At 29.3% G+C, this 21,471-nt stretch overlaps 1 protein-coding gene across 1 annotated transcript in view; it reads left to right on the plus strand.

The window, feature by feature from the left end:
- LOC142134595 (hemicentin-1-like) overlaps positions 1-3,744 on the plus strand; it is a 63,931-nt gene extending 60,187 nt beyond the window's left edge. The window contains exon 9 of the mRNA XM_075194557.1: positions 3,613-3,744. Coding sequence (XP_075050658.1) covers positions 3,613-3,744 — 132 coding nt within the window. The remainder of the gene's footprint in view (positions 1-3,612) is intronic.
- Positions 3,745-21,471: the final 17,727 nt, after the last annotated feature.

The following is a 21,471-nucleotide window of genomic DNA, read 5'->3' on the forward strand; positions in this document are numbered from 1 at the left end:
ACATACATTTGCAAATGTGTGCAACAAAGACTTTTGCATTTTTATCTACAGTAGAAATGGCAGATCTGTTGCTGGCTATAGCAGTGTGCTGGGGGAAAAAATGTTGTGTGTATGTTCCTTGCAGGATAACCCCACCCTTTCAAGCACCTGTTATGGCCTATAAATTGATTTGAGCAGCTTCCACTTTTGTATTTGTCTGAGAGGTATGTTGGTGTCAGTAGCTGAGAGGGGGTACTGGCACTGAATTGCTGTTTGGAGGCTTCTGGGGTACCTCTTTGGTAAGTTGGCTCTCAATTTAAAAACACATATGTATGGCCCAAATATATGGGACTCTCATTGTTTAGAGTAGGACCATCCTATTAGCAAAAGCGCCTTGGTGTGGTGGATGCCTTAAACATACATTTGCAAATGTGTGCAACAAAGACTTTTGCATTTGCAGCTTCCACTTTTGTAGAACAATGGATACTAATTGGCCTTCCCCCTCACCTGTAATCTGCAATCTGATCCGTACCCATAATCCACCTGGCTTCACTTTAAGGACAATGACTAACAGCTTAACAAGATACAATAAACAATATTCAAATTTAGAATGAGTTACAATGTCCCCTTATCCACATGTAATTAGACACTGCATGGTATTCTGTTGAGCTGGGGAACAAAAGCAAGGGCTATAAAAGTACATGCTATAATCCACATTTTGTGAGAAACGAGGGAAAGACTGGTTAAGGTGATATTAATACCTCGTTTCACCACATATATGTATTCCATTTGTTCTGTAATTTCCCTATATCTTTTATCCCTGTCTTGTTCTTGCTTTTACCTATAATCCCATTTTTTTTTTATGGTTGGAATAAAACGTATCATCCCTGCTTTTTTCCTCTACTCCAACATCGGATTTGACATCCCATTTATATGTCTTCTCTTTTTTATTTTCTCTTTTTTTGTTGTTATTGGATGTACTTCTCCTTTTATCAGATCCTCTTTATCTCTTCTGTATTTTCTGTGTTTTTAATCTTCTGATTACATTTTGTTTACAATAAATTAAAAATTCACTTTCTTTGTCATGAAAAATAGCAATATTTATATGTAACAGATGAGAGGTTTACTAAATCTAAGGTTATTAAATCTATCCATGCTGTGTCTTTGACATGAATTACGGTTTGAAGTTTTAAATGTTGGAGGGAGCCCCCCATTTGAAAATGTGACCTCGCAATCAGTAGGGATGCTACTACTGAACCAACGGATGTTCTTGGCTGAAAAAGGCAAATTCTGATTGGATGTGAATTTCATAGATGAACCTTACATCCAATCATCTGATAGCCTCTATAACCAGGAATGACGGATCACCAAGAGTTAGTAGTCTGTCCTGGCTGATCATGTTAGCTAATGAAGTCAAGGTTTTTGGCAGGGGATGATTAATCTCATTTAAGCACATTGGTCCATTTGTACAGAACTCTTGGGCAGATACATCATATCCACCTAAACGTTCCAATCCTACTGGCAGGGCTGGGCTAGGCAAATTTCAGCCCGGGGGGGCGAACAGGCGGCCGCATCACATGACACGCGATGCGGCCGCATCATTGATGACGCGGCCGTATCGCGTGTCATGTGATGCGGCCGCACGTGCGCTGTCGCGCCCGCATCGCTTGTTTTGTGATGCGGCCTCAGGTAATATGCACGTTTTTCTTAAAAAAAACCTGCATCCACGGGAGGGGGGGGGGGCCCGAACAGTGGTCTGACTGAGCGGCCCAGGAGACAGATGCCCCCCTGCCCCCCGTCCCAGCCCGCTCCTGCCTACTGGAAACACTCAAGATAATTTGTGAATTATCTTGAGTGTTTGTCAGTTTTGTTTTTCTGGATTGGGAACATGGAGCACCATGCTTAAAATGACTTAAAGCATGGCTTCTTAACCATGTAAATCCACATAGCAACGTATAAGTGCCATAGGGTATATTCAGACTACAGCATTAAAGGAGTTGCATTAATTAAAATGCAAAATTAAAAAAAAAAATGCAGTTTAAGCAATATCATTTACTGTAAATATTGCAACATGAACATGCTGTAATAACACATACCAAAATAACAGACTGACTCTACCCTGGTTAATGTTGTAACCGAGGTAGCCTAAGTGTTTAACTGGCACTTGCTGCCCAAATTTGCATAGGAAAGTGCCATCTGCCTCTTCATGGGCCTCTTAATTGGGGTTTCCCACAAATACTGGAAGATGCCCGGCGTGATCCACTGATTCTAGCAATTAAATAACTCTGGGTGCAAAACAGTTAGCTGCTGTAATACCTATTATGATATGGTGACTATTTGTTTGCATTATTTATTTAATTCCAGAATGAAGAAGTGAACAGTGTGTCAGTGAATGTGGTTTAAGCTTCCACCAAACTAGCGCTAATTTATGTGTCATTTGATTTTACACCCAGGTATTTATATAACAGCTGTCGTGTGACTTTCCCTTGGAAAGCGTTTTCAACGTGACACCAAATAGTGATTTTTAAAGATTTTTACACTCCACAGAAGTTATTTTGTTAGACTTGTGAACAACTGTGTTGTAGTGAGTGGCGCCCTGGTGCTTTTTGTTTGCCAGGGGAAGTCTCTACATTAGATTTTTGACAGTGGAAAAGTTCCACCTCTCTTATTCTCTATTCTGGGATATTTGACAACTAGAGATAAGCAAATTTGTGGTGAAATCTTGTGCAAATCTCGGTTCAATGTCACTTCTACTATAAAGCTCCCAGGATACAGTCTATCCCTCTCCTGTTTTGACGATCTGTGGAATGGTGTTCCACACAAAATTTCCATTTTGTTACATTTATAGTCTCCTGATTGGATGTGAATTTCATAGAATAACCTTACATCCAAAAACCTGATGACCACTGGGACCAGGATGCCTAAGAGTTAGTAGTCTCTCCTGGCTGATCATGTTATCTAATGTAGTCAAGGTTTTTTAGCAGGGGATGATCCACCAAATCCCATTTAAGCACATTATTCCCTTTGTACAGAACTCTTGGGCAGGTACATTGTAACCGCCTGCACTTTCCAAATCTATTGGAAACAGCTGTCGTAAACCCTTTCACTCCTGGGGTCGATGCCAAATTTGCACCCCTGGAGGTTTACACCATTTTTACATTACACTGAAAGGAAAAATTTTTTTTTAGATCTTTTACTCTTCCCAAGCAAATTTCATATTGTTTTTATTTTGCACTTGCGATTCTTCCCTTGGTTGCTCAACCCTTGAAGTATAACCCTTATTTTATTCCGTAACTCCTAATGTTTACAGGCAGACCTACTATGTGACTGTGTACTGTCTTGGATCTCTGCTAAAATAAAAAAATACAGAAGTGTAAGTGTACGTATATGCACACACATATTGGATGTATTATCTTGAATATTTGTGCTTTTCAGATTGCAAACATGGAGCATCATGCTTTAAAAATGACCCCTGTCTTTCCCCACAATGCCCCTGACATTCCCCTTCCTTTTAATGCCGTGTAGCAGTGCTCCTCACAGTGACTAAACACTTGCTGATCATGTCTGAGTGTTTGCCTGAGCATTTTAGAAAGTATAAAATCTGTTGTTTATATTTTTCTATTGGTTCCGTAGTTTGTCACTCAGCTAATGAGCATGTCTCTGATAAATGACATCAATAATCTGTTCACTGTGGTGATGTCCCTGCTCATCTTGATGAATGGCGACATACCCACAACTTTCCGTGATTTGGGAGAAACGCATTGAGTCGCGTAATGGTGCGACAGTCTCCTCAAATTCGGACATCTCTCCTGGAGATGTGGTGAGTAACTCAGTGAAGTTGGGGGCAGGTGGGCATTAAGGATGTGTCTTACACTATAACATTCTGCCCGCCACAGCGCAATGATACATATCATCACGGAGCATGATGATGCGGAACGCGTCAGCACAATGGGTTCCTACTTCTTCTCTGTGTGGCTCAACTTCAGAAACATTGGCAGATCTCCCACTAATTAGGATTCAACAAGTGTAAATAAAAGTGAATAAGTGATATATCACATATTAATGGTGGACTTATTGAACTGATGCATATGAAAAACATATAAAGGCATTGACATACTGCAGTTAGTTCACATCCAGGCTCTTCTACTGTGTGCCTGCATAAAAAAAGCTCTTCTGTAACACAGAATTGTTTCTGTGGCAAAAAAAATTGTTTTGTAATTTACAAAATTGATTTGCAACTTCCTGAAAACTCAAAATCAATTTGTATCTCATGAATATGATTTGCAGCACAACATTTGATTTTGTTGCATATGAAATTGTTTTACAACAAAATAGATTTAAAAATATTTTTGTAGAATACACATTGAAATTTTGAGGCACAAAATCCCATTTTATAACTGCAAATTCTGTTTGTTTTTTTTGTTGGAAGGAAAGTACTTTGTGTATTATAAAATCAATTTGTAATCAGGCAATTATTTATTAACCAGTTACCTGCAGGTTTATATTTAAATATGTAGTCAAGTTGGCTGATTGAAAATGGCACCCTATATGGAACTCTAGTGTAAGTAATTACAATTTAAATATCTAATTTTTTAAGTATTTAGCATTGTTTTAAACAGAACACGTAAACAAAATCTAATTTTGTAGCTATTGTATATTTAATATTTGTATGGCTTGCCGTAATTGAAATATTCATTACCGTATTTCCCCATGTATAAGACGCACCTTTTTACCCCAAATTTTGGGTCTAAAGAAAAAGGTGCGTCTTATACACTGCAAGCGCTACTTACCTGATTGAAGAAGTCGGCATCTGGTGTGAGGAGTCCCCGCTAATCAGCTCCAGCAGCTCCAACGTGTCCACCGTTACTTTGCAAAAGGACCTTCAGGTCCTGCAGGCGCCTCCCACAGTCTTGGCGCTGTCAGTCACGTGACTGACAGTTCCGATGATCGCCGCTGCAGATTCCTCTGTGTTTCCCTGACAAAAGCTGCACAGTCTTGTTGACATTAGACAAGTCACGTAGACACGCTTGGGGCGTGTCTACGTGACTTGTCTCTTGTAAGCAAGACTGTGCAGTAGCGCTCATTGCCTCATTGCCTCATTTTGGTCTGAATGTGTAAGCTCATGATTCATGATTCAATTCATGATTCATGATTTGATTCATGATTCATGATTCATAATTTAATTCATGATTCATGATTCATAATTCAATTCATGATTCAATTCATGATTCATGATTCATGATTCAATTTATGATTAATGATTCATGATTCATGATTCAATTCATGATTCATTTCATGATACAATTCATGATTCATGATTCATGATTCATCATTCAATTCATGATTCCTGATTCAATTCATGATTCATGATTCAATTAATGACTCATGATTCATGATTGATGATTTAATTCATGATTCATTAATTCATAATTCAATTCATGATTCAATTCATGATTCATGATTCATGATTCATTAATTTATAATTCAATTCATGATTCAATTCATGTTTCATGATTCATGATTCAATTCATGATTCATAATTCATGATTCAATTCATGATTCATGATTCATGATTCATGATTCGATTTATGACTCATGATTCAATTCATGATTCATAATTCATGATTCAATTCATGATTCATGATTCATGATTCATGATTCGATTTATGATTCATGATTCATGATTCATGATTCATGATTTAATTCATGATTCATTAATTCATAATTCAATTCATGCTTCAATTCATGATTCATGATTCAATTAATGATTCATAATTCATGATTCGATTCATGATTCATGATTCAAGCTTCAATTCATGATTCATGATTCATGATTTATGATTCAATTCATGATTCAATTCATGATTCATGATTCATGATTAAATTCATGATTCATAATTCATGATTCATGATTCAATTCATGATTCATAATTCATGATTCGATTCATGATTCAAGCTTTAATTCATGATTCATGATTCATGATTTATGATTCAATTCATGATTCAATTCATGATTCATGATTAAATTCATGATTCATAATTCATGATTCATGATCAATTCATGATTCATAATTCATGATTCATGATTCGATTCATGATTCATGATTCGATTCATGATTCATAATTCATGATTCATGATTCGATTCATAATTCATGATTCAATATTCGATTTATGATTCATGATTCATGATTCATGATTTAATTCATGATTCATTAATTCATAATTCAATTTATGCTTCAATTCATGATTCATGATTCAATTTATGAGTCATGATTCAATTCATGATTCAAATCATGATTCATGATTCAATTCATGATTCAATTGATGATTTATGATTCATGATTCAATTTATGATTCATGATTCAATTCATGAGTCATGATTCAATTCATGATTCAATTCATGATTCATGATATAATTCATGATTCATGATTCATGATTCATGATTCAATTCATGATTCATGATTCAATTCATGATTTGATTCATGATTCAATTCATGATTCGATTCATGATTAATGATTCAATTCATGATTCATGCTTCAATTCATGATTCAATTCATGATTCATGATTCATGATTCAATTTATGATTCATGATTCATGATTTATGATCCAATTCATGATTCATGACTCAATTCAAGATTCAATTCATGATTCATGATTCATGATTCAATTCATGATTCATAATTCATGATTCATGATTCAATTCATGATTCATGATTCATGATTCATGATTCATGATACATGATTCATGATTCAATTCATGATTTAATTCATGATTTATGATTCATGATTCAATTTATGATTCATGATTCATGATTCATGATTTATGATTCAATTCATGATTCATGATTCATGATTCAATTCATGATTCATAATTCATAAATCATGATTCAATTCATGATTCATGATTCATGATTCAATTCATGATTCATGATTCAATTCATGATTTGATTCATGATTCAATTCATGATTCGATTCATGATTAATGATTCAATTCATGATTCATGCTTCAATTCATGATTCAATTCATGATTCATGATTCATGATTCAATTTATGATTCATGATTCATGATTCATGATTTATGATCCAATTCATGATTCATGACTCAATTCAAGATTCAATTCATGATTCATGATTCATGATTCAATTCATGATTCATAATTCATGATTCATGATTCAATTCATGATTCATGATACATGATTCATGATTCAATTCATGATTTAATTCATGATTTATGATTCATGATTCAATTTATGATTCATGATTCATGATTCATGATTTATGATTTAATTCATGATTCATGATTTATGATTCATTAATCATGATTCAATTCATGATTCATAATTCATAAATCATGATTCAATTCATGATTCATGATTCAATTCATGATTCATGATTCAATTCATGATTCGATTCATGATTCAATTCATGATTTGATTCATGATTCATGATTCGATTCATGATTCATGATTCGATTCATGATTCATGATTCATGCTTCAATTCATGATTCATGATTCAATTCATGATTCATGATTTATGATTCAATTCATGATTCAATTCATGATTCATGATTCATGATTCAATTCATGATTCATAATTCATGATTCATGATTCAATTCATGATTCATAATTCATGATTCAAGATTCAATTCATGATTCATGATTCATGATTCAATTCATGATTCATCATTCATGATTCATAATTCAAGACTTATGATTCATGATTCATGATTTAATTCATGATTCATGATACAATTCATGATTCATTTCATGATTCATGATTTATGATTCAATTCATGATTTACAATTCGATTCATGATTCATGAATCATGATTCGATGCATGATTCATGATTCATGAATCAAGATTCGATTTATGATTCATGATTCATGAATCATGATTCGATTCATGATTCATGATTCATGATTCAATTCATGATTCATGATTCATGAATCATGATTCGATTCATGATTCATGATTTGATTCATGATTCATGATTCAATTCATGATTCATGATTCATTTCATGAGTCATGATTCAATTCATGATTCAATTCATGATTCATTTAATGATTCATGATTTATGATTCATTTCATGATTTATAAATCGATTCATGATTCATGAATCATGATTCTATTCATGATTCATGAATCATTATTCAATTCTTGATTCATGATTTAATTCATGATTCATTTAAGGATTCATGAATCATGATTTGATTCATGATTTATGATTCATGATTCAATTAATGATTCATGATTCATGATTCAATTCATGATTCAATTCACTATTCATGATTCAATTTATGATTCATGATTCAATTCTTGATTCATGATTCATTTCATGATTTGTGATTCATGATTCAATTTATGATTCAATTCATGATTCATGATTCAATTCATGATTCATGATTCAATATATGATTCAATTCATGATTCATGATTCAAATCATGATTCATGATTCAATTCATGAATTATGATTCAATTCATGATTCATGATTCATTATTCGATTCATGATTCATGATTCATGATTCAATTCATCATACCTGTATCATGATTCATGATTCATGATTCATGATACAATTCATGATTCATGATTCAATTCATGATTCATGATTCATGATTCAATTCATGATTCATCATTCATGATTCATGATTCATGACTTATGATTCATGATTCATGATTCATGATTTAATTCATGATTCATGATTCAATTCATGATTCATTTCATGATTCATGATTTATGATTCAATTCATGATTTACAATTCGATTAATGATTCATGAATCATGATTCGATGCAGTGATTCAAGAATCAAGATTCAATTTATGATTCATGATTCAATTCATGATTCATGATTCAATTCATGATTCATGATTCATGAATCATGATTCGATTCATGATTCATGATTCATGATTTGATTCATGATTCATGATTCAATTCATGATTCATTTCATGAGTCATGATTCAATTCATGATTCAATTCATGATTCATTTAATGATTCATGATTTATGATTCATTTCATGATTTATAAATCGATTCATGATTCATGAATCATGATTCTATTCATTATTCAGTATTCATGAATCATTATTCAATTCTTGATTCATAATTTAATTCATGATTCATTTAAGGATTCATGAATCATGATTCGATTCATGATTTATGATTCATGATTCAATTAATGATTCATGATTCATAATTCAATTCATGATTCAATTCACTATTCATGATTCAATTTATGATTCATGATTCAATTCATGATTCATGGTTCAATTCATGATTCATAATTCAATATATGATTCAATTCATGATTCATGATTCAAATCATGACTCATGATTCATGATTCAATTCATTAATTATGATTCAATTCATGAGTCATGATTCAATATATGATTCAATTCATGATTCATGATTCAAATCATGATTCATGATTCAATTCATGAATTATGATTCAATTCATGATTCATGATTCATTATTCGATTCATGATTCATGATTCATGATTCAATTCATCATACCTGTATCATGATTCATGATTCATGATTCATGATTCATGATACAATTCATGATTCATGATTCAATTCATGATTCATGATTCATGATTCAATTCATGATTCATCATTCATGATTCATGATTCATGACTTATGATTCATGATTCATGATTCATGATTTAATTCATGATTCATGATTCAATTCATGATTCATTTCATGATTCATGATTTATGATTCAATTCATGATTTACAATTCGATTAATGATTCATGAATCATGATTCGATGCAGTGATTCAAGAATCAAGATTCAATTTATGATTCATGATTCAATTCATGATTCATGATTCAATTCATGATTCATGATTCATGAATCATGATTCGATTCATGATTCATGATTCATGATTTGATTCATGATTCATGATTCAATTCATGATTCATGATTCATTTCATGAGTCATGATTCAATTCATGATTCAATTCATGATTCATTTAATGATTCATGATTTATGATTCATTTCATGATTTATAAATCGATTCATGATTCATGAATCATGATTCTATTCATTATTCAGTATTCATGAATCATTATTCAATTCTTGATTCATAATTTAATTCATGATTCATTTAAGGATTCATGAATCATGATTCGATTCATGATTTATGATTCATGATTCAATTAATGATTCATGATTCATAATTCAATTCATGATTCAATTCACTATTCATGATTCAATTTATGATTCATGATTCAATTCATGATTCATGGTTCAATTCATGATTCATAATTCAATATATGATTCAATTCATGATTCATGATTCAAATCATGACTCATGATTCATGATTCAATTCATTAATTATGATTCAATTCATGAGTCATGATTCAATTCGTGATTCATGATTCAATTCATGATTCATGATTCAATTCATGATTCATGATTCATTATTCGATTCATGATTCATGATTCATGATTTATGATTTAATTCATGATTCATGATTCAATTCATCATACCTTATTCATGATTCATGATTCTATTCATGATTCATGATTCATGATTCAATTCATGACTCATGATTCATGATTCATGATTTAATTCATGATTGAACTCATGATTCATGTTTCATGATTCAATTCATGATTCAATTCATGATTCATGAATCATGATTCGATTTATGATTCATGATTCATGAATCATGATTCGATTTATGATTTATGATTCATCATTCAATTTATGATTCATGATTCACGATTCAATTCATGACTCATGATTCAATTCATGATTCAAGATTCAATTAATGAATCATGATTTAATTCATGATTCATTATTTATGATTCAATTCATGATTTATAATTCGATTCATGATTCATGATTCAATTCATGATTCATGATTCAAATCATAATTCATGATTCATGATTCAATTCATGATTCATGATTCATGATTCAATTCATGATTCATGATTCAATTCATGATTCATGAATCATGATTCGATTTATGATTCATGATTCATGAATCATGATTCGAGATTCATGAATCATGATTCGATTCATGATTCATGATTCATAAATCATGGTTCGATTCATGATTCATGATTCATGAATCATGATTCAATTCATGAATCATGATTCATAAATCATGATTCGATTCATGATTCAATTCATGTATCAATTCATGAATCAAGATTTGATTCATGATTCATAATTCATGATTCAGTTCATGATTCATAATTTAATTCATGAATCATGATTCAATTTATGATTCATGATTCATAATTCATGATTCATGATTCATAATTCATGATTCAATTCATGATTCATGATTCATGATTCGATTCATGATTCATGATTCAATTCATGATTCATGATTCATGATTTGATTCATGACTCAATTCATGATTCATGAATCAAATCATGATTCATGATTCAATTCATGATTCATGATTCAAGTCATGATTCATGTTTCAATTCATGATTCAATTCATGATTCATGATTCAATTAATGATTCGTGATTCATGATTCAATTAATGATTCTTGATTCATGATTCAATTCATGATTCATGATTCTTTTCATGAGTCATGATTCAATTCATGATTCATGATTCATGTATCATGATTCAATTCATGATTTATGATTCATGATTCATGATTCGATTCATGATTCATGATTCAATTCATGATTCATGATTCGATTTATAATTCATGATTCATGATTCAATTCATGATTCATGATTCATGATTCATGATTCAATTCATGATTCATGATTCATGATTCAATTCATGATTCATGATTCGATTCATGATTCATGATTCAATTCATGATTCATGATTTATGATTCATGATTCAATTCATGATTCATGATTCATGATTCAATTCATGATTCAATTCATGATTCATGATTCAATTTATGATTCATGATTCATGATTCATGATTTATGATTCAATTCATGATTCATGATTCAATTCATGATGCAATTCATGATTCATGATTCATAATTCGATTCATGATTCATGATTCATGATTCAATTCATGATTCATGATTCAATTCATGATTCATGATTCATGATTCGATTAATAATTCATGATTCAATTCATGAATCATGATTCAATTCATGATTCATAATTCATGATTCATGATTCATTTCATGATTCATGATTCAATTCATGGTTCATGATTCAATTCATAATTCGAATCCTGATTCAATTCATGATTCATAATTCATGATTCAATTCATGATTCATGATTCAATTCATGATTCATGATTCATGATTCAATTCATGATTCATGATTCGATTCATGATTCATGATTCAATTCATGATTCATGATTCATGATTCAATTCATGAATCATGATTCAATTCATGCTTCATAATTCATGATTCATGATTCAGTTCATGATTCATGATTCAATTCATAATTCATGATACATGATTCATTTCATGATTCATGATTCAATTCATGATTCAATTCATAATTCGAATCCTGATTCAATTCATGATTCATAATTCATGATTTATGATTCAGTTCATGATTCATTATTCAATTCATGATTCAATTCATGATTCGAATCCTGATTCAATTCATGATTCATGATTTGATTTATGATTCATGATTCATTATTCATGATTCATGATTCATGATTCAATTCATGATTCATTATTCATGATTCATGATTCATGATTCGATTTATGATTCATGATTCGATTTATGATTCATGATTCATGATTCATGATTCGATTCATAATTCTTGATTCATAATTCATGATTCAATTCATGATTCATGATTCGATTCATGATTCATGATTCAATTCATGATTCATGATTCATGAATAAATTCATGATTTGATTTATGATTCCTGATTCGATTCATGATTCATGATTCAATTCATGATTCATGATTCAATTCATGATTCATGATTCATGATTCAATTCATGATTCATGATTCATGATTCAAGTCATGAATCATGATTCATGATTCATGATTCAATTCATGATTCCTGTTTCATGATTCATGATTCAATTCATGATTCATGATTCAATTCAAGATTCAATTCATGATTCATGATTTATGATTCAATTCATGATTCATGATTCAATTCATGATGCAATTCATGATTCATGATTCATGATTCAATTCATGATTCATGATTCGATTCATGATTCATGATTCATGATTCATGATTCAATTCATGAATCATGATTCAATTCATGCTTCATAATTCATGATTCATGATTCAGTTCATGATTCATGATTCAATTCATGATTCATGATTCAATTCATGATTCGAATCCTGATTCAATTCATGATTCATAATTCTTGATTCATGATTCAGTTCATGATTCATGATTCAATTCATGATTCATGATTCAATTCATTATTCGAATCCTTATTTAATTCATGATTCATGATTCAATTCATTATTCGAATCCTGATTCAATTCATGATTCATGATTCGATTTATGATTCATGATTCATGATTTAATTCATGATTCATGATTCATGTTTCAATTCATGATTCATGATTCATGATTCAATTCATGATTCATGATTTATGATTCATGATTCATGATTCATGATTCATGATTCATAATTCATGATTTGATTCATGATTCTTGATTCATGATTCATGATTCAATTGATGATTCATGATTCATGATTCAATTCATGATTCATGATTCAATTCATGATTCATGATTCATAATTCATGATTCATAATTCATGATTCATGATTCATAATTCATGATTCAATTCATGATTTATGATTCATGATTCGATTCATGATTCATGATTCAATTCATGATTCATGATTCAATTCATGATTTGATTCATGATTCCTTATTCGATTCATGATTCATGATTCAATTCATGATTCATGATTCAAGTCATGATTCATGTTTCAATTCATGATTCAATTCATGATTCATGATTCAATTAATGATTCGTGATTCATGATTCAATTCATGATTCTTGATTCATGATTCAATTCATGATTCATGATTCTTTTCATGAGTCATGATTCAATTCATGATTCATGATTCATGTATCATGATTCAATTCATGATTTATGATTCATGATTCATGATTCGATTCATGATTCATGATTCAATTCATGATTCATGATTCATGATTCGATTTATAATTCATGATTCATGATTCAATTCATGATTCATGATTCATGATTCATGATTCAATTCATGATTCATGATTCAATTCATGATTCGATTCATGATTCATGATTCATGATTCAATTCATGATTCATGATTTATGATTCATGATTCAATTCATGATTCATGATTCATGATTCAATTCATGATTCATGATTCAATTTATGATTCATGATTCATGAATCATGATTTATGATTCAATTCATGATTCATGATTCAATTCATGATGCAATTCATGATTCATGATTCATAATTCGATTCATGATTCATGATTCATGATTCAATTCATGATTCATGATTCAATTCATGATTCATGATTCATGATTCGATTAATAATTCATGATTCATGATTCAATTCATGAATCATGATTCAATTCATGATTCATAATTCATGATTCATGATTCATTTCATGATTCATGATTCAATTCATGGTTCATGATTCAATTCATAATTCGAATCCTGATTCAATTCATGATTCATAATTCATGATTCAATTCATGATTCATGATTCAATTCATGATTCATGATTCATGATTCAATTCATGATTCATGATTCATGATTCGATTCATGATTCATGATTCAATTCATGATTCATGATTCAATTCATGAATCATGATTCAATTCATGCTTCATAATTCATGATTCATGATTCAGTTCATGATTCATGATTCAATTCATAATTCATGATACATGATTCATTTCATGATTCATGATTCAATTCATGATTCATGATTCAATTCATAATTCGAATCCTGATTCAATTCATGATTCATAATTCATGATTTATGATTCAGTTCATGATTCATTATTCAATTCATGATTCAATTCATGATTCGAATCCTGATTCAATTCATGATTCATGATTTGATTTATGATTCATGATTCATTATTCATGATTCATGATTCATGATTCAATTCATGATTCATTATTCATGATTCATGATTCATGATTCATGATTCGATTTATGATTCATGATTCGATTTATGATTCATGATTCATGATTCATGATTCATGATTCGATTCATGATTCATGATTCAATTCATGATTCATGATTCATGAATAAATTCATGATTTGATTTATGATTCCTGATTCGATTCATGATTCATGATTCAATTCATGATTCATGATTCATGATTCATGATTCATAATTCATGATTCATAATTCATGATTCAATTCATGATTTATGATTCATGATTCGATTCATGATTCAATTCATGATTCATGATTCATGATTCAATTCATGATTTGATTCATGATTCCTTATTCGATTCATGATTCATGATTCATGATTCAATTCATGATTCATGATTCAAGTCATGATTCATGTTTCAATTCATGATTCAATTCATGATTCATGATTCAATTCATGATTCATGATTCAATTAATGATTCGTGATTCATGATTCAATTAATGATTCTTGATTCATGATTCAATTCATGATTCATGATTCTTTTCATGAGTCATGATTCAATTCATGATTCATGATTCATGTATCATGATTCAATTCATGATTTATGATTCATGATTCATGATTCGATTCATGATTCATGATTCAATTCATGATTCATGATTCATGATTCGATTTATAATTCATGATTCATGATTCAATTCATGATTTATGATTCATGATTCATGATTCGATTCATGATTCATGATTCAATTCATGATTCATGATTCATGATTCGATTTATAATTCATGATTCATGATTCAATTCATGATTCATGATTCAATTCATGATTCATGATTCATGATTCAATTCATGATTCAATTCATGATTCATGATTCAATTTATGATTCATGATTCATGAATCATGATTTATGATTCAATTCATGATTCATGATTCAATTCATGATGCAATTCATGATTCATGATTCATAATTCGATTCATGATTCATGATTCATGATTCAATTCATGATTCATGATTCAATTCATGATTCATGATTCATGATTCGATTAATAATTCATGATTCATGATTCAATTCATGAATCATGATTCAATTCATGATTCATAATTCATGATTCATGATTCATTTCATGATTCATGATTCAATTCATGGTTCATGATTCAATTCATAATTCGAATCCTGATTCAATTCATGATTCATAATTCATGATTCAATTCATGATTCATGATTCAATTCATGATTCATGATTCATGATTCAATTCATGATTCATGATTCATGATTCGATTCATGATTCATGATTCAATTCATGATTCATGATTCATGATTCAATTCATGAATCATGATTCAATTCATGATTCATGATTCAGTTCATGATTCATGATTCAATTCATAATTCATGATACATGATTCATTTCATGATTCATGATTCAATTCATGATTCATGATTCAATTCATAATTCGAATCCTGATTCAATTCATGATTCATAATTCATGATTTATGATTCAGTTCATAATTCATTATTCAATTCATGATTCAATTCATGATTCGAATCCTGATTCAATTCATGATTCATGATTTGATTTATGATTCATGATTCATTATTCATGATTCATGATTCATGATTCAATTCATGATTCATTATTCATGATTCATGATTCATGATTCATGATTCATGATTCGATTTATGATTCATGATTCGATTTATGATTCATGATTCATGATTCATGATTCGATTCATAATTCTTGATTCATAATTCATGATTCAATTCATGATTCATGATTCATAATTCGATTCATGATTCATGATTCAATTCATGATTCATGATTCATGAATAAATTCATGATTTGATTTATGATTCCTGATTCGATTCATGATTCATGATTCAATTCATGATTCATGATTCAATTCATGATTCATGATTCATGATTCAATTCATGATTCATGATTCATGATTCAAGTCATGAATCATGATTCATGATTCATGATTCAATTCATGATTCCTGTTTCATGATTCATGATTCAATTCATGATTCATGATTCAATTCAAGATTCAATTCATGATTCATGATTTATGATTCAATTCATGATTCATGATTCAATTCATGATGCAATTCATGATTCATGATTCAATTCATGATTCATGATTCGATTCATGATTCATGATTCAATTCATGATTCATGATTCATGATTCAATTCATGAATCATGATTCAATTCATGCTTCATAATTCATGATTCATGATTCAGTTCATGATTCATGATTCAATTCATGATTCATGATTCAATTCATGATTCGAATCCTGATTCAATTCATGATTCATAATTCTTGATTCATGATTCAGTTCATGATTCATGATTCAATTCATGATTCATGATTCAATTCATTATTCGAATCCTTATTTAATTCATGATTCATGATTCAATTCATTATTCGAATCCTGATTCAATTCATGATTCATGATTCGATTTATGATTCATGATTCATGATTTAATTCATGATTCATGATTCATGTTTCAATTCATGATTCATGATTCATGATTCAATTCATGATTCATGATTTATGATTCATGATTCATGATTCATAATTCATAATTCATGATTTGATTCATGATTCTTGATTCATGATTCATGATTCAATTGATGATTCATGATTCAATTCATGATTCATGATTCAATTCATGATTCATGATTCATAATTCATGATTCATGATTCATAATTCATGATTCATGATTCATAATTCATGATTCAATTCATGATTTATGATTCATGATTCGATTCATGATTCATGATTCAATTCATGATTCATGATTCATGATTCAATTCATGATTTGATTCATGATTCCTTATTCGATTCATGATTCATGATTCATGATTCAATTCATGATTCATGATTTAATTCATGATTCATGATTCATGATTCATGATTAATAAATCAATTTATGATTCAATTCATGATTGAATTCATTAATTCATGATTCATGATTCATGATTCAATTCATGATTCTTGATTCATGATGCATGATTCGATTCATGATTCATAATTCATGATTCAATTCATGATTCATGATTCATGATTCGATTCATGATTCATGATTCATGATTCGATTAATGATTCATGATTCATGATTCAATTTATGATTCATGATTCATGATTCAATTCATGAATCATGATTCAATTCATGATTCATAATTCATGATTCATGATTCAGTTCATAATTCATTATTCAATTCATGATTCATGATTCAATTCATGATTCGAATCCTGATTCAATTCATGATTCATAATTCATGATTCATGATTCAGTTCATGATTCATGATTCAATTCATGATTCATGATTCAATTCATGATTCAAATCCTGATTCAATTCATGATTCGATTTATGATTCATGATTCATGATTCAATTCATGATTCATAATTCATGATTCAATTCATGATACATGATTCATGATTCAATTCATGATTCATGATTCATGATTCGATTTATGATTCATGATTCATGATTAATGATTCGATTCATGATTCTTGATTCATGATTCATGATTCGATTCATGATTCATGATTCATGATTCAATTCATGATTTATGATTCGATTTATGATTCATGATTCATGATTCAATTCATGATTCATAATTCATGATTCAATTCATGATACATGATTCATGATTCGATTCATGATTCTTGATTCATGATTCATGATTCAATTCATGATTCATGATTCATGATTCAATTCATAATTTGATTCATGATTCATGATTCAATTCATGATTTGAGTCATGATTCATGATTCAATTCATGATTCATGATTCATGATTGAATTCATGATTGAATTCATGATTCATGATTCATGATTTATGATTCATGATTCAATTCATGATTCATGATTCATGATTCAATTCATGATTCAAGATTCATGATTCAATTCATTATTCATGATTCAATTCATGATTCATGATTTATTTCATGATTCATGATTCATGATTCAATTCATGATTCATGATTTATGATTCAATTTATGATTTTATGATTCATGATTCATGATTTATGATTCAATTCATGATTCATGATTCAATTCATGATGCAATTCATGATTCATGATTCGATTCATGATTTATGATTCATGATTCAATTCATGATTCATGATTCATGATTCGATTAATGATTCAATTCATGATTCAATTTATGATTCATGATTCAATTCATGAATCATGATTCAATTCATGATTCATAATTCATGATTCATGATTCAGTTCATAATTCATTATTCAATTATTGATTCATGATTCAATTCATGATTCGAATCCTGATTCAATTCATGATTCATAATTCATGATTCATGATTCAGTTCATGATTCATGATTCAATTCATGATTCATGATTCAATTCATGATTCAAATCCTGATTCAATTCATGATTCATGATTCGATTTATGAATTATGATTCATGATTCATGATTCGATTCATGATTCATGATTCAATTCATGATTCATGATTTATGATTCAATTCATGATTTGATTCATGATTCCTGATTCGATTCATGATTCATGATTCATGATTCAATTCATGATTCATGATTCATGATTCAATTCATGATTCATGATTCATGATTCATGATTGAATTCATGATTGAATTCATGATTCAATTCATGCTTCATAATTCATGATTCATGATTCAGTTCATGATTCATGATTCAATTCATGATTCATGATTCAATTCATTATTCGAATCCTTATTCAATTCATGATTCATGATTCAATTCATTATTCGAATCCTGATTCAATTCATGATTCATGATTCGATTTATGATTCATGATTTATGATTTAATTCATGATTCATGATTCATGTTTCAATTCATGATTCATGATTCATGATTCAATTCATGATTCATGATTTATGATTCATGATTCATGATTCATAATTCATAATTCATGATTTGATTCATGATTCTTGATTCATGATTCATGATTCAATTGATGATTCATGATTCATGATTCAATTCATGATTCATGATTCATGATTCATAATTCATGATTCATGATTCATAATTCATGATTCAATTCATGATTTATGATTCATGATTCGATTCATGATTCATGATTCAATTCATGATTCATGATTCAATTCATGATTTGATTCATGATTCCTTATTCGATTCATGATTCATGATTCATGATTCAATTCATGATTCATGATTCATGATTCAATTCATGATTCATGATTCATGATTAATAAATCAATTCATGATTCAATTCATGATTGAATTCATTAATTCATGATTCATGATTCATGATTCAATTCATGATTCTTGATTCATGATTCATGATTCGATTCATGATTCATAATTCATGATTCAATTCATGATTCATGATTCATGATTCAATTCATGATTCATGATTCGATTCATGATTCTTGATTCATGACTCATGATTCGATTCATGATTCATGATTCATGATTCAAATCATGATTCATGATTCAATTCTTGATTCATGATTCAATTCTTGATTCATGATTCATGAATCAATTCATGATTCATGATTAGATTCATGATTCATGATTCATGATTCAATTTATGATTCATGATTCATGATTCATGATTCAATTCATGATTCATGATTCATGATTCAATTCATGATTCATGATTCATGATTCATGATTCGATTAATGATTCATGATTCATGATTTATGATTCAATTCATGATTCATGATTTAAGATTCAATTCATGATTCATGATTCATGATTCAATCCATGCTTCATGATTCAATTCATGATTCATAATTCATGATTCATGATTTAGTTCATGATTCATGATTAAATTCATGATTCATGATTCAATTCATGATTCGAATCCTGATTCAATTCATGATTCATGATTCGATTTATGATTCATGATTCATGATTCAATTCATGATTCATAATTCATGATTCAATTCATGATACATGATTCATGATTCAATTCATGATTCATGATTCATGATTCGATTTATGATTCATGATTCATGATTAATGATTCGATTCATGATTCTTGATTCATGATTCATGATTCGATTCATGATTCATGATTCATGATTCAATTCATGATTTATGATTCGATTTATGATTCATGATTCATGATTCAATTCATGATTCATGATTCATGATTCAATTCATGATTCATGATTCATGATTCAATTCATAATTTGATTCATGATTCAATTCATGATTTGATTCATGATTCATGATTCAATTCATGATTTATGATTCATGATTGAATTCATGATTGAATTCATGATTCATGATTCATGATTTATGATTCATGATTCAATTCATGATTCATGATTCATGATTCATGATTTATTTCATGATTCATGATTCATGATTCAATTCATGATTCATGATTTATGATTCAATTTATGATTTTATGA

The sequence above is a fragment of the Mixophyes fleayi genome, unplaced genomic scaffold (genome assembly GCF_038048845.1).
Source record: "Mixophyes fleayi isolate aMixFle1 unplaced genomic scaffold, aMixFle1.hap1 Scaffold_54, whole genome shotgun sequence".
In the NCBI taxonomy this organism is placed as follows: Eukaryota; Metazoa; Chordata; class Amphibia; order Anura; family Limnodynastidae; genus Mixophyes; species Mixophyes fleayi.